At 37.7% G+C, this 26,908-nt stretch overlaps 1 protein-coding gene across 1 annotated transcript in view; it reads right to left on the reverse strand.

Moving 5' to 3' along the window:
- XPOT (exportin for tRNA) overlaps positions 1–26,908 on the reverse strand; it is a 44,247-nt gene that overhangs the window by 11,061 nt on the left and 6,278 nt on the right. Inside the window, exons 3-19 of the mRNA XM_032420210.1 lie at positions 23,917–23,999; positions 20,787–20,843; positions 20,024–20,093; positions 18,814–19,032; positions 16,617–16,801; positions 16,348–16,516; positions 14,950–15,186; positions 12,976–13,014; positions 12,780–12,842; positions 11,701–11,825; positions 10,642–10,786; positions 10,373–10,492; positions 9,914–10,008; positions 9,280–9,349; positions 6,687–6,925; positions 5,265–5,550; positions 4,136–4,325 (exon numbers count right to left, since the gene is read on the reverse strand). Of these exons, the coding sequence (XP_032276101.1) occupies positions 4,136–4,325; positions 5,265–5,550; positions 6,687–6,925; positions 9,280–9,349; positions 9,914–10,008; positions 10,373–10,492; positions 10,642–10,786; positions 11,701–11,825; positions 12,780–12,842; positions 12,976–13,014; positions 14,950–15,186; positions 16,348–16,516; positions 16,617–16,801; positions 18,814–19,032; positions 20,024–20,093; positions 20,787–20,843; positions 23,917–23,999 (2,392 nt within the window). The remainder of the gene's footprint in view (positions 1–4,135; positions 4,326–5,264; positions 5,551–6,686; positions 6,926–9,279; positions 9,350–9,913; positions 10,009–10,372; positions 10,493–10,641; positions 10,787–11,700; positions 11,826–12,779; positions 12,843–12,975; positions 13,015–14,949; positions 15,187–16,347; positions 16,517–16,616; positions 16,802–18,813; positions 19,033–20,023; positions 20,094–20,786; positions 20,844–23,916; positions 24,000–26,908) is intronic.

A 26,908-nucleotide genomic window follows, 5' to 3' on the forward strand; every position in this document is an offset into this window, starting at 1 on the left:
TTTTTTTAAAGATTTTATTTATTTACGACAGAGAGAGACACACTGAGAGAGGGAACATAAGCAGGGGGAGAGGGAGAGGGAGAAGCAGGCTTCCCGCTGAGCAGGGAGCCCAATGCGGGGCTCGATCCCAGGACCCTGGGATTATGACCCGAGCCAAAGGCAGACGCTTAACGACTGAGCCACCCAGGCGCCCCAAAACTTGATTTAATTTTAAAGATTTATTTATTTTAGAGAGAGAGAGAGAGAGCATGAGTGGGGGGGAGGAGGGGAATCTTCCAGTAGACTCCCCACCGAACAGGGAACCTGACGTGGGGCTCCATCTCACAATCCGGAGATCATGACCTGAGCCGAAACCAAGAGTCCGACACTTAATGGACTGAGACACCCAGGTGCCCTAAGCTTAATTTTAAAAAGAACTAGAAAGGCAACCTGAAGCACTCACTTCGTTGTTTCTTTTCCTTTTTTTAAAAGATTTTATTTATTTATTGAAGAGAGAGAGAGAAACGGAGCATGGGGAGGGGCAGAGGCAGAAGCAGACTCCCCTCCGAGCAAGGAGTCTGACATGGGGCTTGATGCTGGGACTCCAGGATCATAAACGCTTAACTGACTGAGCCATCCAGGCACCCCTCATTGTTTCTTTTAATTTTTATTTTTGGGTAATTCACTTTTATTTTTATTTATTTTTAAAAATTTTAAGTTATGATTTAATTTAAATCTTAGGTAGTTAACATACAGTGCAATATTGGTTTCTGGCGTATAATTCAGTGATTCATCACTTACATACAACACCCAGTGCTCTTCATAACAAGTGCCCTCCTTAATACCCATCACCCATCTAGCCCATCCCCCACCCACCTCCCTCCATCAACCTTGTTTATCTACCGTTGAGTCTTTTATAGCTTCTTTTGCTCTCTCCTTTTTTCCCCATTCCCATATGTTCATGTTTTTTAAATTCCACATGAGTGAGATCATACAGTATTTGTCTTTCTCTGACTTATTCACTTAGAATACACTCTAGCTCCATCCATGTCATTGTAAACGGCAAGATTTCATTCTTTTTGATGGCTAACTAACATTCCATTGTGTATATATATGCCACATCTTCTTTATCCATACATCAGTTGACATTTGGGCTCTCTCCATAGTTTGGCTACTGTTGATAATGCTGCTATAAATATCCAGGTGCATGGATCCCTTCGAATCTGCATTTTTGTATCCTTCGGGTAAATACCTAGTACTGCAATTGCTGGATCATAGGGTAGCTCCATTTTTAACTTGTTGAGGAACCTCCATACTGTTCTCCAGAATTGCTGCACCAGTTTGCATTCCCACTAATAGTGCAAGAGGGTCCCCCTTTCTCCACATCCTTGCCAACATCTGTTGTTTCTTGTGTTAATTTTAGCCATCCTGACAGGTGTGAGATGGTTATCTCATCTGGTTTTGATTTGCATTTCCCTGATGATGAGTGATGTTGGGCATCTTTTCATGTGTCTGTGAGCCATCTGGATGTCATTTTTAGAAAAGTGTCTCATCATGTCTTCTGCCCATTTCTTAATTGGGTTATGTGTTCTTTGGGTGTTGAGTTTGTTAAGTTCTTTATAGATTTTGGATACTAGCCTTTATCTGATAAGACATTTGCAAATATCTTCTCCCATTCTGTCGATTGTCTTTTGGTTTTGTCGACTATTTCCTTGGCTGTGCAGAAGCTTTTTATCTTGATGAAGTCCCAATAGTTCATTCTTGCTTTTGTTTCCTTACCTGTGGTGATGTGTTAGTAAGGAGTGGCTATGGCTGAGGTCAAAGAGGTTTCTGCCTTTGTTCTCCTCGAGGATTTTGATGGTTTCCCGTCTCACATTTGGGTCTTTCATCCATTTTGAATTTATTTTTGTGTATCATGTAAGAAAGTGGTCCAGTTTCGTTCTTCTGCATGTGGCTGTCTAGTTTTCCCAACACCGTTTGTTGGAGAGACTCTCTTTTTTCCATTGGCTATTCTTTCCTGCTTTGTCGAAGATCGGTTGACCATATAGTTGTGGGTCCATTTCTGGGTTTTCTATTCCATTCCATTGATCTATGTGTGTTTTTATGACAGTACTATACTATCTTCATGACTGCAGCTTTGTAATATAACTTAAAATCCCGAACTGTGATGCCTCCATCCAGTTTTTTCTTTTTCAGAATTGCTTTGGCTATTCAGGGTCTTTTGTGGTTCCATATAAATTTTAGTATTGTTTTTTCTAACTCTGTGAAAGATGCTGGTGGTATTTTGATGGGGATTGCATTAAATATCTAGATTGCTTTGGGCAATATAGACATTTTAACAATGTTTGTTCTTCCAATCCACGAGCATGGAATGCTTTTCCATTTCTTTGTGTCCTCCTCAATTTCTTTTATAAGTGTTTTATAGTTTTCAGAGTATAGATCTTTTACTTCTTTAGATTTATTCCTAGGTATCTTATTGTTTTTGATGCAATTGCAAATGGGACTGATTCCTTGATTTCTTTTTCTGCTGCTTCGTTATTGGCATATAGAAATGCAACAGATTTCTACACATTGATTTTGTATCCTGTGACTTCGCTGAATGAATTCCTATATGAGTTCTAGCCATTTTTTGGTGGAGTCTTTCAGGTTTTCTACATAGAGTATCATGTTGTCTGCAAATAGTGAAAGTTTGACTTCTATCTTGCCATTCTGGATGCCTTTTATTTTTGTGTCATCTGATTGCTGAGGCTAAGACTTCCACTACTATGTTAAATAGTAATGGTGAGAGTGGATATCCCTGTCTTGTTCCTGACCGTAGGGGAAAGGCTCCGTTTTTCACCATCGAGGATGCTATTAGCTGTGGATCTTTCGTATATGGCCTTTATGATGTTGAGGTATGTTACCTTTATCCCTACTTTGTTGAGGATTTTTTCTTTTTTTAAGATTTTATTTATTCATTTGAGATTGAGAACACAAGCAGGGGGAGAGGCAGAAGGAGAAGCAGACTCCCCGCTGAGCTGGGAGCCTGACATGGGGCCCGATCCCAGGACCTGCAGATCATGACCCCAGCAGAAAGCAGAGCTCAAACATCTGAGCCACCCAGGTGCCCACTGTTGAGGATTTTTATCAGGAAAAGATGCTATATTTTGTCAAATGCTTTCTCTGCGTCTATTGACAGGATCATATAGTTCTTATCCTTTCTTTTATTAATATCGTGTATCACACTGATTGACTTACAAATACTGAACCACCCCTGAAACCCAGGAATAAATCCTACTTGAATGTGGTGACTAACTCTTTTAATGTACTGTTGAATTTGATTTGCTAGTATTTTATTGAGAACTTCTGCATCCATGTTCATCAGGGATATTGGCCTATAATTCTCCTTTTTAGTGGGGTCTTTGGTTTTGGAATCAAGGTAATGCTGGCTTTGTAGAATGTGAAGTTCTCACTTCATGTAGTGTAACAAGACAAAAGCATTTATGGAACTGGTAAGATCCCTCAATTTTTTTTTCTTCCTTTTTTTTTTTTTTTAGATTTTATTTACTTATTTGACAGAGAGGGAGAGCACAGAGGGAGAGTGACAGGGAGAAGCAGACTCCCTGCTGAGCAGAGAGCCCGACATGGGACTTGATCCCAGGACTCCGGGATCATGACCTGAGCCAAAGGCAGACACCTAACTGACTGAGCTACCCAGGCATCCCAGATCCCTCAATTTTTATTAACTTGGCTCCTAAATTTTAAGCATAAAACACTGAAAAGTAACTAGTCCCATGTTATTTTGCCCTCTGGATTTCTTGTATAGCAAAATTCTCTATGTTGATCGATACAGTCCCATTTATTTTTAATTTCAAAATAGCAAACTGGCCAGTAAGACTCATCTGTCAGGTCAATGCTGGCAAGCTGCCACCATGCTATTTATACTACTGAGGAATCAATTAAAGAATACTGCCCTAGGAAAAAGGGAACTGAATACAAATTAATTTTAAGGTAGATCCTCTACATGAAATTGATTCCCACCTTGATGATAATGAACTGTCACCCCAGCGGCAAACATACAACCACTTTAAAAGTTTGGTATTTACTTCAACTAGCTCTTGCTCATACTGACGTACAACGGCTATAAGGCCTGAAGCAGATAATCTCAGCGTCCCACCTTGATTTGCTATGACTTCGCTCATTCCACTGCCTGTGACAGTTTGCAGGAAAGCAAAGTAACTCCTTCGTAACATTTGCTTCTCTAAAGCAGCAGACTGGTCATTTTCTTCTGCTGGTCGGAGCAATACCTCAAAAATTGCATGAAGTAGAGGCATGAACATTTGCTGTAAAAATGGAGATACCTGTATCTGAAGATAAAAAACAAAAATTATTTCAGAAATGTGAAAGATAAATATTAATATGAAGCTTAGAAAACCACATTTTACATAAAGCCTTTATCCAGTGTTTCCAGTTAGGATACATATTTACATAATTCTGTTGGCAAATATCAGTATTAGGACAAAAATCTGTTATTACGCATATACATTATTGAAATCCTCAAAATTGTTAAGTTCAACTCATTTCTTACAGTTCAAGATTCAGGTTAAAATAATAGGGATTCAGATGTATTTCACAATTGAATATCGCCATAGAATATTTTCAAATTTAAATTATCAAGAAATGAATTGTATTGCTAAATTACAAGTAGAATTTATATGATTGGGCTCTCAAAACTTTTTGTGCCTCGATTCAAATTGCTTAATTTCTCGGTCTCAATTTCTTCGTCTATAAAATACAACAGTTCTTGCTAGGGCTGTTAGGAGGATCAAATGAATTAATGTACAAAAAAAGGCTTAAAATGGATTTTGAACAGAAAGCACTATGCGTTAGCCATTTTTATCAGCCAGCTTATACTTGGTTTACATTTCCTTGTACAATAAAACTAACTTTAATACAATGAATGAATTTCAAACTCCTGTTTGGGCACCCAAGTTACAAGTTTTTATTTACCTCAAGATATCTTAGTCCTCGATGCTACTTTCATTTGCTTTTCTAAAAGAGCAGACTGTTTTCTTCTGCACAGGGCAGATAAGGTTTGTTTTGATTAAAACAACCATTCAACATGGCCTATGTGTCAGGCAGTGTGCTAGACACTGGAGAGGACAACAATATCTATACTCCATGCCCTCAAGTGACTTAGATTAAAAAAAAAAACAAACCCAAGGGCAAATGCCAAAATGTATCTAAAGATCAATAGATCTAATTTGTCAGTCAGGAGATTCTCTGAGCCTATAGGTCTGTGGTACCTTAAATTTGGCTGTAATCTGGTTGATAAGAGGAATGAACTCCTGGAGGTCTTTTCCTTCACAATCTTTGAGCATGTGTTCTGAGGCAGACGGGATGAATGGAAGAACTTCTTCCTCTAGGCAAATAATCATGCGATGAAGGAAAGTACGAACTCCACTTCTGAGAATATCCTTTTGCAAGGGACAACTGAGGGCTGGCAAGAATGTCTGTAAACAATCCAGATAAACTTCGGAACAGCCACACTGTTTCACAGTCTGCTTGTTGCTGAAAGCTTTGCTGGTTCGGCTACACAAGCAAAATCAGGCAACTAGTTTTAACTTTAGGCTTTAATAAAAGTTTTATGGAGTAATGAAAAATAATGCACAACCAATTACACAATCGACAAAACTAAGAAGCCAATTATTTAGTTTCTATGACATGACTGCTTCCATCTTTCGCTAATATGGTTATTTATATACTATTGCTTCCAGGTGCCATTCCAGAAAGGGTTCAAATTAAATGAGTGAGAGGTAATTAATATAAGCCTTCTAATGAGAACCCACCTAAATGTTTTACTAAAATCCTACTGATGAAGTATGCAGAAAAGAGGAAAAAAAAACCCACTGCTACGACTGGGCTGTACTAGACAATCTGCAAACTACTGATTTCAATTTAGAAAAAATCCTTAGAATCAAGTTATTTATACGACCTAACATTAGCTTTTGCACTGAAGTATTCTATACAGCAATTTCTTTGTGCAGCTTATTAGCAATTACTACAACTTTCATACTGTTATTGTTTGCCAATAAAATGTATGCGCAGAGAGAAAGAAAAGACAGCTTGGGTAGTCTTCAGGACACAATGAGAGAGCTAAAAAGAAGCCTCAAGACTTTATCAGTACCAAGACTGAGCCAAGATGTCCCAATATGTCACTGTTTATATAAACTCTCCAGCTAGGGACGCCTGAGTGGCTCAGTCGATTAAGCATCTGCCTTCGGCTCAGGTCATGATCCCAGGGTCCTGGGATTGAGCCCGTCAGCCTCCTTGCTCAGTGGGGAGCCTGCTTCTCCCTCTGCCTGCCGCTCCCCCTGCTTGTGCTCTCTTTCTCTCTCTGACAAATAAATACAATCTTTTGAAAAACAAAAACAAAAAACTTTTCAGCTAACCCCTCTAAATACATGATCAATTTATACTAAAGAAGTCAGAAGAGTTAAGGATTTAGATAGTTGTCAAACCAGAAATGCAGAATATTATGTGATCTATTCCCTTCTTCAGCCAAATCTTCTAATTCACTGGATTTAGAGAAGAAAGGTTTAGATAATTCTCTTGACAATTCAGTTTTCAAAACATGGATGTGTGTGCGTAATTCTAAAAGATCCAAGTAAATGGTTCTGTGTGTGTACAGACACTCAATTTACAATTGTAATTATAATCACACTCACCTGGCAAATCCAACAGCATGGTTCAGACAGTCTGCTAGTGATGCCTGTCTTTCTTCATCTTGTGCCAGCATCAATTTTTCTAACAGAATTTTAAACTTCTCCATTAGTGGGGTCAAAAGATTTCTCATTAAGGCTTGTTTCCGTTCAGCTGGATATTCACTATTAACAATCAGCACTCCGGCCGTCTCATAAATAAACAGCTGATCATCACTGCTCAACAAAGACTGGTAACCATTCTCCTAGAAAGAAATTTAGTCCTATTGGTGTTTATCATTGTTCATTCAGTTCCTCTCATTTAAGCACAGTAAGTCCAATAGGAATAGGAGATATAATCACATCAACGCATTATTAAAAAGTAGATCAAGTACTTATAAAAAAACAAATTTTCTCCTAGGACCATATAATGGAAAGAAAACTGAATTCGAGGTCAAAAGGTCATGGGTCTAATTCTACCCTTGATAAAACTTTGCAAATTATCATAGAAAATTTTAGTTAGCCTTCTAACTTGTTCTCACTCTTGTTTTTTAAAGATTTTATTTATTTGAGAGAGAGAATGAGAGAGAGCGAGCATGAGAAGGGAGAGGGTCAGAGGGAGAAGCAGACTCCCCACCTCGCAGGGAGCCCAATGTGGGACTCGATCCTGGGACTCTAGGATCATGACCTGAGCCGAAGGCAGTCGCTCAACCAAGTGAGCCACCTAGGCACCCCTAACTTGTTCTCTTTTGTAAAAATCTTATTTGTACAACTGTTACGAGACTAAAAATGAGATGTACAAAGGTGCTTTGAGGGGTGCCTGGGTGGCTCAGTCGGTTAAGCGTCTGCGTTCGGCTAACGTCATGATCCCAGAGTCCTGGGATCAAGTCCCACATCAGGCTGCTTGCTTAGTGGGGAGCCTGCTTCTGTCTGCCACTCCCCCTGCTCATGCTCTCTCTCTGTCTCAAATGAATAAAATCTTAAAAAAAAAATCTAGACTTACAACATAAATTATGTGGTGATTTTATACAATGAAAACCTCATCTAGGGGCACCTGGGTGGCTCAGTCAGTTGAGCATCTGACTCTTGATTTAGGCTCTGGTCATAATCTCAGGGTTGTGGGATCGAGCCCCGCATCAGGATCTGCGCTTGGCAGGGAGTCTGCTTGAGATGCTCTTCCTCTTCCAACTCACACTCTCTCTCTAAAATAAATAAATCTTAAAAAAAAAAATCCTCATCTATTAAAGGAAGCATGTCCCTATATAAAAGTAGCTAAAGCATTTAAGTACCACTAAGACTAATTACTCCTGTAGCAGTTGAGAACACAAAGATAAAGTAACTATATAAGGAACTTAAAAAATGGATACTCAAAACCCTATTAAGCAGACAACATCCGGTAAAAGCAATTTGAACAAAACCTTTTTTTACACTAAAAAGAGATTATGGGTATAGTACAAGCCCTTGTTTATATGAATAGTATAAAAAACATGAAAAACTTCTAATATTGATAAGATAATATGGCTAAATAGTACTTTTCCTTTTTAAGTAGGCTCCATGCCAGCGTGGAGCCCAACACGGGGCTTGCTCACAACGCTGTGATCAAGACCTGAGCTGAGATCAAGAGTCAGATGCTTAATGGACTGAGCCACCCAGGTGCATGAGGACTTTCTGAATGCCTAAGTCTTATAGGTCAGTGTGAACTGCCAGGGAAAATTGGCATTAATCAGATGAAATACTTTAATATATAGGTTTTTGTAATATGCAAAAATAATTTAACCATATAATTCATTAGTAATCTTTCATTCAGTGAAATTATGTAACCACTCTAAATACTAATATTTACTTAAAAGAATAAAAGTATTTTTATGTTTAACGTTTCTCAAGTGGCTGCTCTAGTAGCAATTCTATCAAAATGAAAAAAATGAGTCAATGTCAGTATACAAAAACATGTAGAAGTTAAAACATCGTTACAAAGTATCTCAACTTAAATATTTCTTGTGAAATGAATACCAAAATTATCAACCAGCATTTAACCTTTACCCAAAGCCTTAAATTACCCCCCAAAAGTCAATCTAATGGTAGCACTTAGAATGGCTAATATGATCTTATACTAAACAGGAAATAATTTAGAAATTGAATTTTTCCTTCTCCATAAACTACTTCAGCATTTAACAGAGAGAGCAGACCATATCTCACTCTGCCAAATCAGTCAACTCCTTTCCATTTTTTTATTTTTTTAAGATTTATTTATTTATTTGGGGGGGGGACAGAGGGAGAGGGAGAGAGAAACTCAAGCAAACTCTGCGCTGAGTGAGGAGCCCGATGGGGGGCTCGATTCCACAAACCTGAGATTATGACCCAAGCAGAAAAACACTTAACCGACTGTGCCACCCAGGCGCCCCTCCATTTGTATTAATTCTATTACTATGCTTTGTTTGCTAATCGCAACAGAATTTTGGTAAACAGAACTAACTAATCCTTGTATACAACCCCTCATCCCTGCCACCACCATCCACCATTAAGAAAACTGCCCACAAGACATTAGCATTAAAGGCTAAAGGCATGTGTGGCATCAATGATACTTGGGGAAAATCTGTAATTTGGAAAGATAGATACTTACAGGTGGAGAAAGCTCTAGTAAATCTTGTATTCTATTCAGAATATCCTCAATAAAAGGATTCATTTGTTTACTGAATAAAGGCAAAAAAGGAAAATCACAATTATGTAAACCATTGTGCTCAAAATACCAAATTCCCTTTTAAAAAGGATGGAACTAAAAAAAGGTTCAATTCTAACCTAGTCAGATGTAATCATTAAGACAAGCTAGGATTTTAAAAAATTACAACCTTATATACCTAAGAACAAGTAGTTTTCATGCCAAGAAAATGGTACTAGTAAAAACAATACAAAACAGAAAGGTCAAAAAATTTATTTACAAGAAATATATTCCTTAGAATTTCAAAGAAGCCATAGAGTAATCCACAGCAATAAAACTGTTAGTTAAATAAATAATTAATGTCATTAGTGATGACAGGTATTACATATAAAAGTATGCAAACAAATCATTTTGCAGTGATGAACCTGGCTAATGAACAGTAAAAGAAGTCATAACATGATACCAAAAAAGAAAACCTAATAAAAAGCCTTAGAACAAAACCCAAATCTACCACAGGCTTTTAGAAAATAATTTATAGGTCTCATTTAACAATCTTAAAAACAAAAAGTAAACAGAACAGTTGACATTTAGTACTTACTTCAGAGATTTGACAAATCTGGAAAACAGGTAAGCAGTTCTGCTCCGTACTTTTGCACTAGAATGCCGCAGACCTCTATGATCTAAGAAAGCCATCTAAAGAAACAGAGTCACTCAACTATTTCTGCACTTACTTAAAATTTTTATTGGTATTGTCACAATGTATTTTTGTTCACATCAAATTTTACTTCTTAGCTCCTGAATGGCAGGAGCCAGGTATATAAAATAAGTAATCCTTAAGGACACCAACAGGCCCCTGAGGACTTGTTTTAGATGACTGATTAAGCCAGAAACTGTCCATTTTAAAAAAATAGAGGAGGGGTTGGTTTCAGTATATTCAAGAGTTTCTGAGAGCTTCTGGCTCTGGGAAAAGTTATAAAGACAGAATCCTATCTGCTCATTAGCTGAAATACATGGAAATCCGCCCCCCACCAGAAACGGAGAATAAATGGATACTTACTAGTACACATGGAATGTGTTGAGGTTCAACTGTGAAAAATTTTTCATATCTAACAACAGTTTCAAAGAACTCCAATGTCACAGATGTATGCTGATAGGAACTAACTCCTGATGTTACCAACTGGGCAGGAAAAAGTTAAGAAATCTGTCCTTATTCATTGTAACATCAAAATGCCCCACTATTAACAGATGCTAAATTAAGGAACTCCCACTAGCTTATAGTGAAAACAGAAAATTATGTTCAAAATAAATTATCTGTAGTATACTTACAGTTCGCATCATATCCTGCAAAGCACTAGCTTTTGAAACATCACCTGAGAAGTGAGCACCATGAGATACTGGAAGAGCTTCTGCCAACATATACAGCAATCTTATTGCTACTTCAACTTCCATAAAACGTGTAGTCTGCCAATTCCTACCAAAAGAGAGTATGTGAGATCTGAATATAAACATTTTATATAACACCAACAAAAGCCTCTTTAATTATTAAATCATAGCAATTATTGGGGCTCCTGGGTGGCTCAGTTGTTAAGCGTCTGCCCTCGGCTCAGGTCATGGTCCCAGGGTCCTGGGATTTAGCCCCGCATCGGGCTCCCTGCTCGGCGGGAAGCCTGCTTCTCCCTCTCCCACTCCCCCTGCTTGTGTTCCCTCTCTCACTGTGTCTCTGTCAAATAAATAAAATCTTAAAAAAAAAAAAAAGTCATAGCAATTATTAATTTTAACAGGCAACAAAATTTACACCACAAAAGTAGAAATAACTGATGTGATCCATTTCATTGTTTACATTCCAAAGAGCAGTGTTTCCCCACAAGGATCATGATAAATGGAGATAACAATGATATGGATGGAGCTATAGTGTATTATGCTAAGGGAAATAAGCCAGTCAGAGAAACAAATACCCTATGATTTCACTCACATGTGGAATTTAAGAAACAGAACAAATGAACCAAGAGGAAAAAGAGAGAGACAAACCAAAAAACAGACTCTTAACAATAGAGAACAGATGGTTACCATAGGGGAGGTGAGTGGGGGGGTGGGATGACTGAAATAGATGAGGGGGATTAAGAGTACACTTATCATGATGAGCAATCAACATTGTATAGAATTGCTGAATCACTATAATGTACACCTGAAACTAACATAACACTGTATGTTAACTATACTGGAATTAAAAAAAAGATAAATGGAGACAATGCATTGCTTCAGAGATACATATAAGATCTTAATAAGTAACAAAGATTAGTAAATTATGTGATTCATTTATTGTAGAACATCAACACAGAGAAAAGGAAAGAGGCAGATTCGTTACAAAAACAGTAACAAACTTACTGCAGTGTAGAACTAAAAACTCTGCGCACAGAAGCCAGCAGTAACTCTGGTGAAACTTGAGCAAGCCTGTCCAACAATAACTTCAGTTGTTTTCTATATTCTACAAACATGGCTTCATCTTCACCCTAAGATATATTTTAAAATTATTTTAAAATTTAAAAGATCTTAAAATTCATGTAAATGGTTAGTTTTCATATAGTTTTCTGCATTTCTAAAGTTAATACGCGCTTTTTTCATTGACATTTATTTACACAGAAAAACTTACTTTGTTTAGTAGCCTTTCCTCTACTGCCCACAAATAAGCATTTATGAACTCAGCCCTACATCTCAAAAAGCCTAGAGCCAGAAACAGTATAGGGAGGAGGTTAAGGACAAGAATCTAGAGCCAGAATGGGTTCACGTTGGGCTTTATGGAAACTTCACCACCTTATTCATACTCCTCGTTTCTTGTAATACCCTATGAATGAAGATATATATAACAAGCCTGGCTCTTTGTAAGTGCATAATGCGTTGGTTATCATCACCATTATCTTTTTACAGTCCAAAGTTTTTGAAGACCTCAGGTGGGCAACTGAACACTTAGCACATTGCAAAACAGTATAAGCGATGCTTGAGTTGATAGAAAACACCTGATGATCCTTGTGCTTGAGGGTAAACTGACTCACTGGCAACCCTAGACAAGACTTATAAATGCAACAAGTCCAGAGAGTTAAGTGACCCATTCCCACTCTTCCACAGACACTTATGATCTGAGGTCCACTGACCTGGCCTCAACTCATCACTCTTATTAAATACAGAGATATGATCACCAATGATACTGTCAATATTTTACAAAGTTCAATGCTACAAAGTGTTTTAAAAAGTGACAAAATACCAAAAAGGTATTTTTTGAAGGTATTATGAAGGCTTATGAAGCTTCTATTAATTTCACCTAAGGCTGAGGTCAATGATAAACAAGAGTGATTGTTAAAATACTTCTTTGTTTTAAAGGACTCTAAAATAATCAAAACTTAAAATGTTAACTTGAGGTAAGTAAATAATGAATTAAAACTGATTTCTCCCTAATGTAAAATTCTTACCTCATTTTCAAAGTTATATTCTTCATCATAAGTCAGTTTTTTCATAACGGCCAACATGATTGCCTAAAATTAAGAATAAAATGTCTTTTGTCAGTTTCCTCTAACTTGATATACTTTGAAATTAAGCTGTATTTCAAGAGACAGACTGCAGATACAGATTCTGATATCAGTTTACAGGCAAAAAGAAGTCAATTACCTCTACATTAGCTTTTTGCTGATCCGAGAGCACTGGAAGCTGTTAAAAAGTAAGCAATAATTTATTAGTTTTCCTAAAGTTATACTCGCTTATCAAAATATTTTTCTTTTCTAAGATTTTATGTATTTGAGAGGGAGCACGAGCGGGGTAGGGGGTGGGAGAAGGAGAGGGAGAAGCAGACTCTCCGCTAAGCAGAGAGCCTGACAGAGGGCTCAATCCTGAGACCCCAGGATCATGACGTGAGCCCAAGGCAGACTCTTAACTATGTGAGCCACCTAGGCGCCCCTCAAAATATTTTTCTAATCAATGAAGATCTTTTATTTTTAAAGATTTTATTTATTTGACAGAGAGAGACACAGCGAGAGAGGGAACACAAGCAGGGGGAGTGGGAGACGGAGAAGCAGGCTTCCCATTGAGCAGGGAGCCTGATGCGGGGCTCGATCCCAGGACCCTGAGATCATGACCCCAGCCGAAGGCAGACGCCTAACGACTGAGCCACCCAGGCGCCCAATGAAGATCTTTTAAAACATGCACACGACTTCTGTGGAGGAAGGTTTGGCAGTACCTTTCTATATTTCAAATGCACCTAAGACCTAGCAATTTCATTTCTACTAAATAACTTGACATGTAGATGAATTTCAACTTTAAGGATATTTATAATATATTCACCAAAGAAGTTTGTAAGACAGTAAAGTATGGTCTTCCCTTGTTTTGTTTTGTTTTTATTTTATTTTTTTATTTTTTATTTTTTATTTTTTTTAAAGATTTTATTTATTTGAGAGAGGATGAGAGGAGAGAGAGCACATGAGAGGGGGGAGGGTCAGAGGGAGAAGCAGACTCCCTGCTGAGCAGGGAGCCCGATGCGGGACTCGATCCCGGGACTCCAGGATCATGACCTGAGCCGAAGGCAGTCGCTTAACCAACTGAGCCACCCAGGCGCCCATTGTTTTGTTTTGTTTTTAAACATTTATTTTTTTTTCTGAGAGAGAGAGAGAGCGAGCGAGCATGAGCGGCAGGCAGAAGGAGAGGGAGAAGCAGACTCCCCACCAAGCAGAGCTTGGGATCATGACCTGAGCTGAAGATAGATGCTTAACCGACTGAGCCATCCAGGCACCCTTCCCTTGTTTTCAAACAAGGCAAAAAAAGCTAGAGGTCTGTTAAGAGATACACAGTGGGATTACCAGGAGTCATTTTAACTTTCTTCATATCTTTCCCATTACCTAAAATTTCTTAAGGTATGTAGGTAGACATGTGTTACATTTATAACAATAACATAGAAGCTAATATTTTAAGCTTGACTTGATTTAACTAATCAAATGTTAAGTAAAATAGGAATGGTTTTCTCATCTAATGACATAATGGGAAATTACTAATTTTTAAAAGGCTACCAGTCATAATATGGAGACTGCTACCATCTACATTTTAAGTTCTTACTGGAAGCAACTAAGAGAAATTTTTTAATTGTAAAAAACTGTTTATACGAAATGATGTATATGTAATTAAAATAATGAACAATGTTTAACAAAATTTCTACTATATTTAAAACAAACACAGGGGCGGCTGGGTGGCTCAGTCGGTAAGTGTCCAACTCTTGACCTCAGCTCAGGTCTTGATCTCTGGGTCGTGAGCCTTGGCCTGCGCTGGGCTCCATGCTGGGTGTGGAGCCTACTTAATAAAAAAGGAAAAGGAAAGAAAAGAAAAGGAAAGGAAAGAAAAAATAAATAAAAACAAACACAGATTCAAAATGAAAAAATAACCTAAACCTGTAGCTAATTCGAAGCTTGTTAAAGTCTAGTGAATTTTAGAACCTGGCTATTCCCATTTTCTGGCTAAGAAGTTGAGTTGAGGGTGGGGGAAATTTTGTTAGCTAATAGAATTATGGGTATTTTCTTCTTTTCATTTTTCCTGTATTTTCCAATTCTCTATGGCTCGTCTATATATCTACTGGGCAAAAAGATTAAAACAAGGACTTACCTGTTTCAAAATATGAAGATAATCGTAACAGAATCCAATAATGTTAGAAGAGATGTCATCATCCTCATGAATTAGTAGCTGCAGCATCAGCGCCACTTTTGTTTCAATAGCTTGTAGTGCCTCTTGCGCATTCTTGATATCCCCATTCTTAATTAATTTAGTCCAACTAACTATCAATGACTGTCCCATTCCATTTACCAGCTTAGAAAATCTGGCTAGAAAGTCAACATCTTCTTCCTATTAAGCAATCAAGAGACCTCAATTTAAAACCACCCACATAAAAAACAACAAACAAAAAAACCCACCCACATAAGAGTAAGAAGAACAACTCTAAACTTTAGTATGAATCAAGTGCCAATTATAAACTAACAGACATTTACCCATTCTACCATCTTGACTGAAAAATTCTGGAATTTTAACTCTACTATTATTAACCACTTGTACTCTTTCAAGCAACTCTTTTTAATGGTTATAGACCTGTAGATATTGCCAAGTTTATAAAAGCTTAAAAAAAGAGATCTGTGGTTTCAAAACCTTCCTTCTAAACTGCTCAAGTTAGTAAATATGCTGTAATAGTTAATGTCATAATACAGTATGTGTAACAATTTATAACAATTTGAGCCTTAACTATGCTGCAAGAGAGAGAACTGCTGTTACAACTACCTGCCTAAGGTCATACCAGTGTTAAAGAGTCAGAACTCAAACTTCAGATTGTTTTCATCAATTACCCTTATGATGTTCTCCTATAGAAAGAGATGTTACCTTCGTCATTTTAGGTCTTTTACCACAGACTAAATGAGACAATTATTAGCAACGTAAGAAAACGCTACTATTCTTCTGTCAGCAAGGACAATTCTAGAGCTGTATTACTCACAGAACAGCAAAACAAATATTTCTTAGTAATTTTTTTATCACTGTCACAGGTAAAATAAAAATCTTCCAATTCTGTTTCTAAATTACTTCCCACACTCAGAGTCTTCACTCTGTTGGGGCTAAACTCCAACAGCTCAAATGAGTAACAATTCAAAAGTATGGTGAAAATGTAACATTTATAACTAAATCTAGTTTTGATCAAAATGCACTGCCATGTATATAGTACAGTTCCTTGCCACTGAAAGTACAGACCAGTAGTATGAGCATCAACTCGAAGTTCGTTAGAAATGCACAACCGCAGGTACTACCCTAGATCTTCACCTTAAGAATGGGTATAAGCTACTGTCCAGGCCAATGCTACAGATAACATCATGGCTTTCTGGATACAATGTTTCCTTATAGTCAAGGAGAGTTTACCATACTAAAAAAAAAGAAACAAAAAAACAGAAAAGAGAAAGAAAAAGAAAGCATATTTAAATTAGTACCTCTCCTACTTTGTTCTACTTCATACATAAATTTACTGACCTGGTCAATGCTGAAAAACCCAGCAGACTGTAACACTTGACACAAAGACTCTACTAGTTTCATTTTATCAACAGGATCCATTCCTTTATTTACAATTTCAAATAAACAGTCACATGCTTCTTCCCGCAGAACTTCTATTGACATATGACCTAGCAGCATATTTATAAACCTGGCAATAGGAGGAAAAAATTGTTACAATGTTTTCAAACTCATGAGTTTTATATACTGTATTTTGTAGGTTTCTATCTTTAAAGTATAGGTATACTTACCTATCATTGGCTATAAGGGATAAGTCTATCCAAGAGACATAAGCCCCAACTACTTCAAGGCACTGACATGTCACTTCTGAATTAGTATACTGGTAATTTTGTAAAATTTGGTACCATGATTCCACCAAGTTTGGAATGCACTGCTCCCTCATGGTATCTTTTATTAGAGTATTCCTACGGGCCTCCTAAAAAACAAAACACCTTATGTGCAAAGTAGATTATCACACAAACTAATTTTTGACATCTGGCTAGTTGCACACAATAATTTCCTCACAATTAAACTTCTAGACTTGTTAACACATTCCCTGCCACTATTTCCTACTTATCAACTCTAAAATCATATCCTGTGATTCTTTTAATTTCCTTTTTCCGTTGTATTCCTCAGAGCAGATTTAATTTCTTACTAAACACAAACTATAAATAAGCATTACTTAGAAATCTAAAGCATATGATAAAAGGTACTTCTCAATATTATGCAAACATGATATTTAAACTACTTAAGAGAATGTAAATTGTTTTTAATTAAAAGAAAATTTTTTTTCATTGACACAAGATGTTACATTAGTTTCAGGTGTACAACACAGTGAATCAATATCTCTATAAATTCTGCAACAATGGCAATAATTTATTTTTTTATTTTTTCGATTTTTAAAAAAGATTTTAAGTAATCTCTATACCCAACATGGGGCTCAAACTCACAACCCTGAGATCAAGAGTCACATGCTCCACTGACTGGGCCAGCTGGGTGCCCCAAGAACGGCAATAAATTTTTTATTTTTTTTTTTTGAGAGCGAGAGGAAGAGAGAAAGAAAATCTTAAAAAAAAAGATTTTATTTATTTGAGGGAGAGAAAGAGAGAGTGTATGTAAGCGGAGGGAGGAGCAGAGGGAGAAACAGACTACCCCCTGAGCAGGGAGCCCGACACAGGGCTTGATCCCAGGACTCTGGGATCATGACCTGAGCTAAAGGCAGATGCTTAACTGACCGAGCCACCCAGGCACCCTGAGAGAGACTCTTAAGCAGGCTCCACACCTAGAGCAGAGCCCAACACAGGGCTCGATCTCATGACCCTGAAATCATGACCTGAGCTGAAATCAAGAGTTCAACGCTTAACCAACAAGCCAGCCAGGCACCCCAGGAATGGTAATAATTTAAATGCATGATGATAACCTTTAAAGTAATAAGTATGTCTGACATATAATGACCTTAAATTATTATACACATTTGAATCAAGCAATTTCTTTTTTTATCTTTTCTTTTTTCTTTTTCAAATCAAGCAACTTGTATTGTGTTAAGAATACAGAGAAAGTTACATCGGATAATGAATAGAGAAAGACTAAGGTGATGGGCTTTATGACTGAGAATACAGAAGAAACTAGCAGATTCATAAGCAATGATTCCTGCTCACTCAGGAACTATATAGCAGTAGTAAATACAGACCACATTTCTCCAGAAATTCATAAAACAGAACCACTTTGTGTATTTTATTGGAGAAAGTGCTTTCATAGTTAAAAAAAATCTAAAGTAACACTCTAATTTCAACATACACTCGGGGAAAAAGAAGCCCAGTTCAAGCTCCTTTGTAGAACAAAATTCAAAATGTTGGGTGAATTTAGAGGCGTGTGGCTGGCTCAGTTGGTAGAACATGTGACTCTTGATCTCAGGGTCATGAGTTCAAGCCTCACAATGGGTGTGGAGCCTGCTTAAAAAAAAAAAAGGTAAGTTGGGTGAATTTAGAATTCTTTCTTTTTTTAAGATTTTACTTGACAGAGAGAGAGAGGGAGAGAGAGAGAGCATGCACAAGCAGGCAGAGCCGCAGGCAGAGGAAGAAGCAGGCTCCCTGCTGAGCAGAAAGCCCGACGCAGGGCTCAATCCCAGGACCCTGGGATCATGACCTGAGTCGAAGGCAGATGCTTAATCGACTGAGCCTCCCAGGTGCCCCTGAACTTAGAATTATTAAGAAAATTTGAGGGTGCCTGGCTGGCTCAGTTGGAAGAGCATGCGACTCTTAATCTTGGGGTTGTAAGTAAGAGCCTCATGCTGGGTATAGAGATTACTAAAAAAAATAAACTTAAAAAAAAGCCAGGAAGAACAGAAAATCTGTCTCCAAAGAAAGACTTCCTATTCTTTTTATTATGTGCCCATCATCTCCTACAAAATCTACATTAAAAACTAACAATTAATGGGAAGTTACTTGCCTCTGATGTATGCACCACATCACGATCCACCAACTCTGAATCAATAGCCATGAGGATTCGGAGGTACAGATCTACTCCCCTTGGATTTAGGTCCACTACTGAGAGAATGTCAAAAAAAAACTTGGGCCACCTAGTGAGATATTCTGTAACAAAAAGCAAGGCGAAGACTTGGGCTGCTTTATTTCGTATAAAGGTCTTCTCTGGTTGGGGATTCAGCATCTGACAAAGAGAAATTGTCCATGAATTAAATGTAAGTTGGAAAGTCTCAAACACACTGTTTTCCTATTTACCATCAATAGGCAAAAACTCACCAAGCCTCAACATGGTCTAGATTAGCTGTGCAACAAATATGCGGGAAAATTACCAAAGTATTTAACTGATTACCCAGATGGGAAACAAACAAATGTGCTATGTTTATTTCTTATTCTCACACTTTTAAAGAAAAGTTTCACGTGCAGAATTCTACTAGTTTTTGGTTCTACTAGTTAAATTGGTTCTACTAGTTAAATTGTTTTTCTTGTTTGCCCTTTAAGGAAAATAAAAATTCTAGCTACATAACCACTTTATATGTTAAGATTAAAATTAACAAAAAAGAACAAAATGTGAATAAAGAACTCTAATAGCTCTCTTGTAAAGGGCTCTTTGTGAAGAGGCTGTCCAGGAGGGTTCACCTTTAGGAGTGAACAAAAATCTGTTTTTGTCAAGTAGTTAAAAACAAACAAACAAACACCACCACCACCACCACCAACAACCCCACCTTAAAACCAAGGTTTCAACAATGTGTCATGGAAAGCATGAAAGTTTCAGTTATTGATATAATTTTAAATTACTGGTAGGGCGCCTTGGTGGCTCAGACGGTTAAGCGTCTGCCTTCGGCTCAGGTCATGATCCCAGCGTCCTGGGATCGAGCCCCGCATCGGGCTCCCTGCTCAGCTGGAAGCCTGCTTCTCCCTCTCCTACTCCCCCTGCTTGTGTTCCCTCTCTCTCTGTCTCTATGTCAAATAAATTAAAAAAAAAAAAATCTTTAAAAAAAAATTATTGGTAAGTTTTCATATACCCAAGATTTTTGAAATCAGCACTTTCTAAAAAAGCTACGGGATCAAAGGGAGGATAAGTGATCAACATTTTTGAGGTAAAGTTCTAAACTCTTGCAAAACTAAAAATTTAATTATCTGGTAATTTAAGGTACTGAGTGAAATTACTATTTTACCTGAGCTTGAAGCCAAGATATGAGCGTCTCCCTAATTAGTTGTTGCTGAACAGTAGTTAGTTCTGAGTATCTGTTCAAAATAGAGAAGAAAAATAATAACGGCTACATTTGGTGTCTGTGGTTTAAAAAGTAACAGCCTCATATTTTTGAAAGGGAAAATTTGTGTATCACTCAATTACTTAAAATTTCCTAAAATAAATCAATCATGCTTCTCATCATGGCTTTAAAGAAAAGGTAGGGGTGGGCCTGGCAGGTAGTGTCATTGATCTTAGTTTGATTTGTGGTCCAGTTCATGGTAAAACAAAATGACAGCTGTGGAATTTCTCAAATGGAAATGCGTCTACATTTTGAGGTCTGTGGCTTACAGAATAAATCAACAGGCAAACGAAGGGTCCTCTGAGCAGTGATTCACCGCTTCTGCTCATGTAAGGCAGGGGCTCTAAATCCGAGTGGCCATGCTGCCACTAACCTCTAACAGAGTTGGCATGTACAAACAGGTCTGGTGTTGCTAGATCTTCAAATTTTTCCAGAGAAGCTAGAAATGAATTTTTTCTGTGAAATGTCTGGATTTTTTTATGTAACCAATTAACTCAGTATTTTTACAACACTTTGGGATAAATCAAAAACACATCTATAAACTGGATGTGTCTCATACACTCTCAATTTACAGCTTGTATTATGATTTTCCCAAAGAGAGAAAAACTAATTTAAAAATGACCTCTCCCCATAAATTTCAGAGTCAAAACAGTGAGAAAAGCCTTACTTGTATTTAACTTGATGTTCTAGTACTTGAAAGCAGAAAAACTTTATGTGATCATCACTGAAAAAGAAAAGAAAATCAGATAAGCAGAATGTAATTTACAGAAAACAAATCAAAAGTAAAGTACTAGGTGAATCACAGTTGAAAAGTTTCTCAAACAAGACCTCTGGTTTACTTTCTATTTATCGATCTCATTTATTATACTGTTTAGAACTTAAATATTACTCCACGCTCAATAGGTCCATTAAATCTGACAAGCAAAAAAATGAAAAAAAATTGAGATGCACCTTAAGTATACTGCTTGGCAAACAGAAGGAATTTCCCTAAATTCTAGATATTAGGATTACTGAAACCACTCCTACACTTTATAACAGAAAGGTTAGGTGTAAAATGACAAATGGTCACACAGCCAGAGACTGAGTCAAATCAGTGATGGTAAATGAAATCATACCTAAAATCCAATCCTACACAGTTCCATTGCAGCCAAATCCAAAATGAGCAGGGTCACTCAGACTAGTAGTTCAGCCTCAAAATTTATACAGAAAACCAAATTATAAATACACTGCCCTTATAAGAAGGGAGCAAAAATCATATCTAACAATTATCTACTCTCAAGGTCTCTACAGGGGTGATGCAGAGTTGCAGTGAGCCAGCTACAATCTCTGACAAAATCTCTTTAGTAAACAACAATCTGTTCATCGAAGACAGTTGGCTTGGGCAAGGCTTAGTCATGGAAGAAATTTTTCATATATAAAGCTAACTGGTCAATATAAGACGAGACAATATCTAAACTTAGAATACATGAATTAACTAAATAAAATAATTTCGCACATAAGAAGATGAAATTTAATCTTTAAAAGTTTTAAGTTAGGTTTAATTAGCACCTCTTCCAAGAACTTAGGGTTCCTATTCTTTTTTTTTTTAAAGATTTTATATATTTGACAGAGAGAGAGACACAGTGAGAGAGGGAACACAAGCAGGGGGAGCGGGAGAGGGAGAAGCAGGCTTCCTGCCGAGCAGGGAGCCCGATGTGGGACTCGATCCCAGGACCCTGGGATCATGACCTGAGCCTAAGGCAGACGCTTAACAACTGAGCCACCCAGGCGCCCTAGGGTTCCTATTCTTAACATAGATGACATTGAAGTCTTAATGAACTATACAAGACTTATATTTTCCACTCAAAAATAAACTGTAGGAATCCTTTAATTAAAAGCCAGATCTAAAAAAAAAAAAAAAAAAAAGCCAGATCTTATATACTCCCAGGCATATATGTTCTCAAAATTAACTCTCACTAAGGTGGAGCACTTGATTCTGACTGTAAAAGGTGGCAAGTATGATAGCCACAGCACGCTGAGGATGCCAGCTAGAAGCCATCACTAATACCCATGAGCGTCTATTCCCACCAGCGAGTTGTTTATTATTAGTCAGCTGTGTTTCCCCTAAGCCTTACTATGTCAGTTGTAGGTCTTTTTTAAATAACTTCATTAACTACTATATAAACTAATGAAATGAGGGGCGCCTGGGTGGCTCAGTCCATTAAACAGCTACCTTCGGCTCAGGTCACGATATCAGGGTCCTGGGATTGAGCCCCACATCAGACTCCCTGCTCAGCGGGGAGCCTGCTTCTCCTTCTCCCTACTGCTCCCCCTACCTGTGCTCTCTCTCCCTGTCAAATAAAGAAAACCTTTAAAAATAATAAACTAATGAAATGAATGTTAGAGTGCCTATTTTTGTAAAAATTAAGTTGAATGCTTTAGAAAGACTTCATAGAAAGTCATATTATAAAAAAGAAAAACCTCAGAACACTAATTCAAAGGGATACATGCACCCTTATGTTTATAGCAGCATTATTTATAATAGCCAAGATACAGAAGCAGCCCAAGTGTCCATCAACTGATAAATGGCTAAAGATGTGGTATATATATACAATGGAATATTATTCAGCCATAAAAAGTGAAATCCTGACATCCGCAATGACATGGATGGAGCTAGAGTGTATAATGCTAAGTGAAGTAAGTCAGTCAGAAAAAGACACCCTATGATTTCACTCGTATGTGGAATTTAAGAAACAAAACAAATGAGCAAAGGGAAAAAAATGAGAGAGTGGGAGACAAATCAAGAAACAGACTCTTAACCGCAGAGTACAAACTGATGGTTACCAGAGGGGAGGTGGGTGGGGGGATGGGTTAAGTACATGATGGGGATTAGGAGCGCACTTGTGATGAGCACAGGATGATGGTTGAATCACTGTATTATACACCTGGAACTAATGTAACACTGGATGTTAACTAACTGGAATTAAAATAAAAAAAATTTTTAGGGGCGCCTGGGTGGCTCAGTCGTTAAGCGTTTGCCTTCGGCTCAGGTCATGGTCCCAGGGTCCTGGGATCGAGTCCCGCATCGGACTCCCTGCTCAGCGGGGAAGCCTGCTTCTCCCTCTCCCACTCCCCTTGCTTGTGTTCCTGCTCTCGCTCTCTCTCTCCCTGTGTCAAATAAATAAATAAAATTTTTAAAAAATAAATAAAATAAATTTTTTAAAAAGGGAAAAACCTTATGCATATTTGACGTGAGCTAGATAACCAGAAGACTTGGAGAGGTGGAAGAAAATAACTATAAAAGTCTAGGAATTTGCACTAATTGTTCCTCAATCCACAGAGACCCAAAGTGGAAATTGTAGAGGATGGATCATGGGTGTGATCAATTTAAGAATGATGAAGTGAATGCTCGTGGAATATACATAAAGGAAAGACCTTGGTCCAATATAAAAAAAACTGGCAACTGAATGCTTATATACTTTAAATTAAAATAAAAACATAAAATATATACAATTCATGATTACTGACTTTCCCAACTTTTTAGAAAACCAACTATCACTTCCCATCAGAAGAAGTTTTTATTGTACTGTATTCCCGCTGGGATCTGCTGTCAGGTACACAGCCTAAAGTAAAGTCTAGTTTTACTGAAAAGTTAATCCTGGAATGGCCAAATTACTAGTTTACTATTTTTCTCATTTCTACACTGAATGTTTTTCCAAAACACAAGCCATAAATGTTCTTATGAAAACATTTTCCAAATACAGGTCCCACAGAAATTTAAATTCCTCTAAGTCATGCAAATTTTGTTTTATAATTACCTGTATGTCCTCTGGGCTAGAGCTTCTGCACACACTTGCCAGGCATCTGGGGAAATCTTTAACTGCTCAAAATACGCCAGGGCCTGTAAGATTGCAAAGCCGTAAATGCATTTAGAATAGTCAATCTCAGTGCCCAACTGGTATTAAAATATTCTAGGAGTAGCAAACCAATAACAAATCAGTCAACCTGAAGAAAAATAGCTAAAACACTGAATTCTGGCTTCTGAGTAAGTGCAACTTATCGTTCCTAGAAAAAAGGTTAAGTAAAAAACAAATTCCATCAGTTAGATACTCAAATCTGTTTCCTTACAGCAAAGGAGACAACACAAAAATGTCCTGCAGACCTCAATGGGTAATTATGAGTATTATGAGAAAAAATACACAAGTACTTTGTCAAGTGCTATGCTACTGAGGCATATGCAATAATAAAATAGTATATAAAGGGCATTTTTCCTATTTAATAACAAAATACTATTAAAGAGGTGATTATAAAATTAGAGTCCATGGGGCGCCTAGCTAGCTCAGTTGGTGGAGGGTGCGACTCTTGATCTCAGGTTCGAGATCAAGAGGGTGTACAGGATTACTTAAAAATTTTAAAAATCTTAAAAAACAAAAAACAGGGGTGCTTGGATGGCTCAGTTAAGCGTCCAACTCCTGATTTCAGCTTAAGTCTTGATCTCAGGGTTGTGTTCAAGTCCCATGTTGGGCTCTCTACTGGACGTGGAGCCTACTTTAAAAAATTAATTAATTGGGGCCCCTGGGTGGCTCAGTTGTTAGGTGTCTGCCTTCAGCGCGGGTCATGGTCCCGGGGTCCTGGGATCAAGCCCCGTCAGGCTCCCTGCTCTGCAGGAAGCCTGCTTCTCCCTCTCCCACTTCCCCTGCTTGTTTTCCTTCTCTTGCTGTGTCTGTCAAATAAACTTAAAAAATAATAATAATTAATTAAAAATAAAAATAATAAAACTAAAAATAAAATCTTTAAAAAAAAACAAACCCAAACCAAAATTAGAGTCCAACTGCATGATATGAATTTTGGAAAAGTATGAATAATTGAAAACCTTTAGGAAATGTTTCTCATTTCATGAATTCAGGGCATTGTTATAAAAGTAAGTATACTCTAGGGGCGCCTGGGTGGCTCAGTTGGTTAAGCGTCTGCCTTCAGCTCAGGTCATGATCCTGGGGTCCTGGGATCGAGCCCCGAATTAGGCTCCCTGCTCCACGGGGGGCCTGCTTCTCCCTCTCCCTCTGCCTGCCACTCCCCCTGCTGTGCTATCAAATAAATAAATCAAATCTTAAAAAAAAAAAAAAAAGAGTAAGTATACTCTAGAATGGATGCAGCACCAAGTCCATGTGCTCTTTACCAGATTGTTGGGAAAATGGGAATGACTTCTGCCACTCTTTTCCATTAGCATGTTGCAACTGGCTTCAATGACAGATGCAGATGTCACATATGACAATGGACAAATAGTAATCCTAATAACCTGTGAGAAGTATTTCAGTCAAGAAAATTACACACAAACAGTGCTAGATAATTTTAAAGCAATTGATGTACTGATCAAACTTTAAAACGAAGTAGAAGGAACATTAAGCATTAGAGGAACCTAATTTTTTTAAGGGGGGGGTGGGAAAGGGCAGAGGGCAGAAGAAGGAATCCCAAGCAGGCTCCACTCCCAGCACAGAGCCCAATGGAGGGCTCTATCTCACAACCCTGAGATCATGACCTGAGCTGAAATTGAGAGTTAGACACTTAACCGACTGAGCCACCCAAGCGCCCTAGAGTAACCTAATTTTAATTAGTAAATATTTTTTTAAACTGTGGTTTGTGCCCCACTGGTGATGAAATCAATTTTAATATTTTTTAATATATATACATATTTTTTACAATTTTATTTATTTATGTGAGAGTGAGAGAGACAAAGCACAAGAAGGGGGAGGGTCAGAGGTAGAAGTCGACTCCCTGCCCCAGCAGGAAGCCCGACACGGGACTCGATTCCGGGACTCCAGGATCACAACCTGAGCCAAAGGCAGATGCTGAACTGACTGAGCCACCCAGGCACCCCTGAAATCAATTTTATAGGTCTTGATCAGCAATCAAAAAATGACAGAATATCAGAGTGCACTGCACATAATAAAAATAACTATTATTTTGTGTAAATTGTTTTAGTTGTGTATACATATACTATATATATAAAAAATAGACTTATATATGTCTGCCTATACACACAAAGTCAAGATGTAAAATTTTTTCCTTTAAAGCAAAAAAGCAAAAAAGCTCTATTACAGTTGTATGAATGAGGGAATGGGTTTTCATATGTGGTCTCACTGGCTGCTCCCACTGATAAAGAACCAAGTAAATGAAGATAAGTAGATGAAGATCACCAAATACTATGTTAAAAATAAATAATGGTTATCTTTGGAAATTAAGAACAGAAGAACACAGGCGACAACCCAGTTGTTGTCTAACAGTATTCCATGAAACCTGGGGTTTCTTTTAGGAACATTTAGTGTCCCATTTAAGGGCAAGGTGGAAGTCAATCATGTATGCTGCATTACCACCTAATATTTCACTTACCAAAAAAAGAAGGGGGGGATTCAGCTGCTAGAATTATCACTGACATACCGTTTTCTTTAAATAATAGCAAGTTTTAAGCCAAAGACATTGATTCCATTAAAAAAGTGAAAATAACCTGAGAGTTTTCAGGTTTTAAAGTCTTTGCATTCTGAATGCATGCATTTTTAGCATTTTCATTTTTTTAAAGGATTTATTTATTTGAGAGAGAGAGAGCGTGGGTGGAGGAGCAGAGGGAGAGAATAGAGATAATCTCAAGTAGACTCTCAGCTCAGCATGCAGCCCCAATGCGGGGCTCGATCCCTCAACCCTGTAATCATGACCTGAGCCGAAACCAAGAGTCGGAAGTTCAACCAACTGAGCTACCCAGATGCCCCATTTACTAGCATTTTTAAGTGAAATTTTGTGGCAATTATGAACAAGTCA

This window comes from Phoca vitulina, unplaced genomic scaffold, assembly GCF_004348235.1.
Source record: "Phoca vitulina isolate PV1807 unplaced genomic scaffold, GSC_HSeal_1.0 scaffold23, whole genome shotgun sequence".
Classification (NCBI taxonomy): Eukaryota; Metazoa; Chordata; class Mammalia; order Carnivora; family Phocidae; genus Phoca; species Phoca vitulina.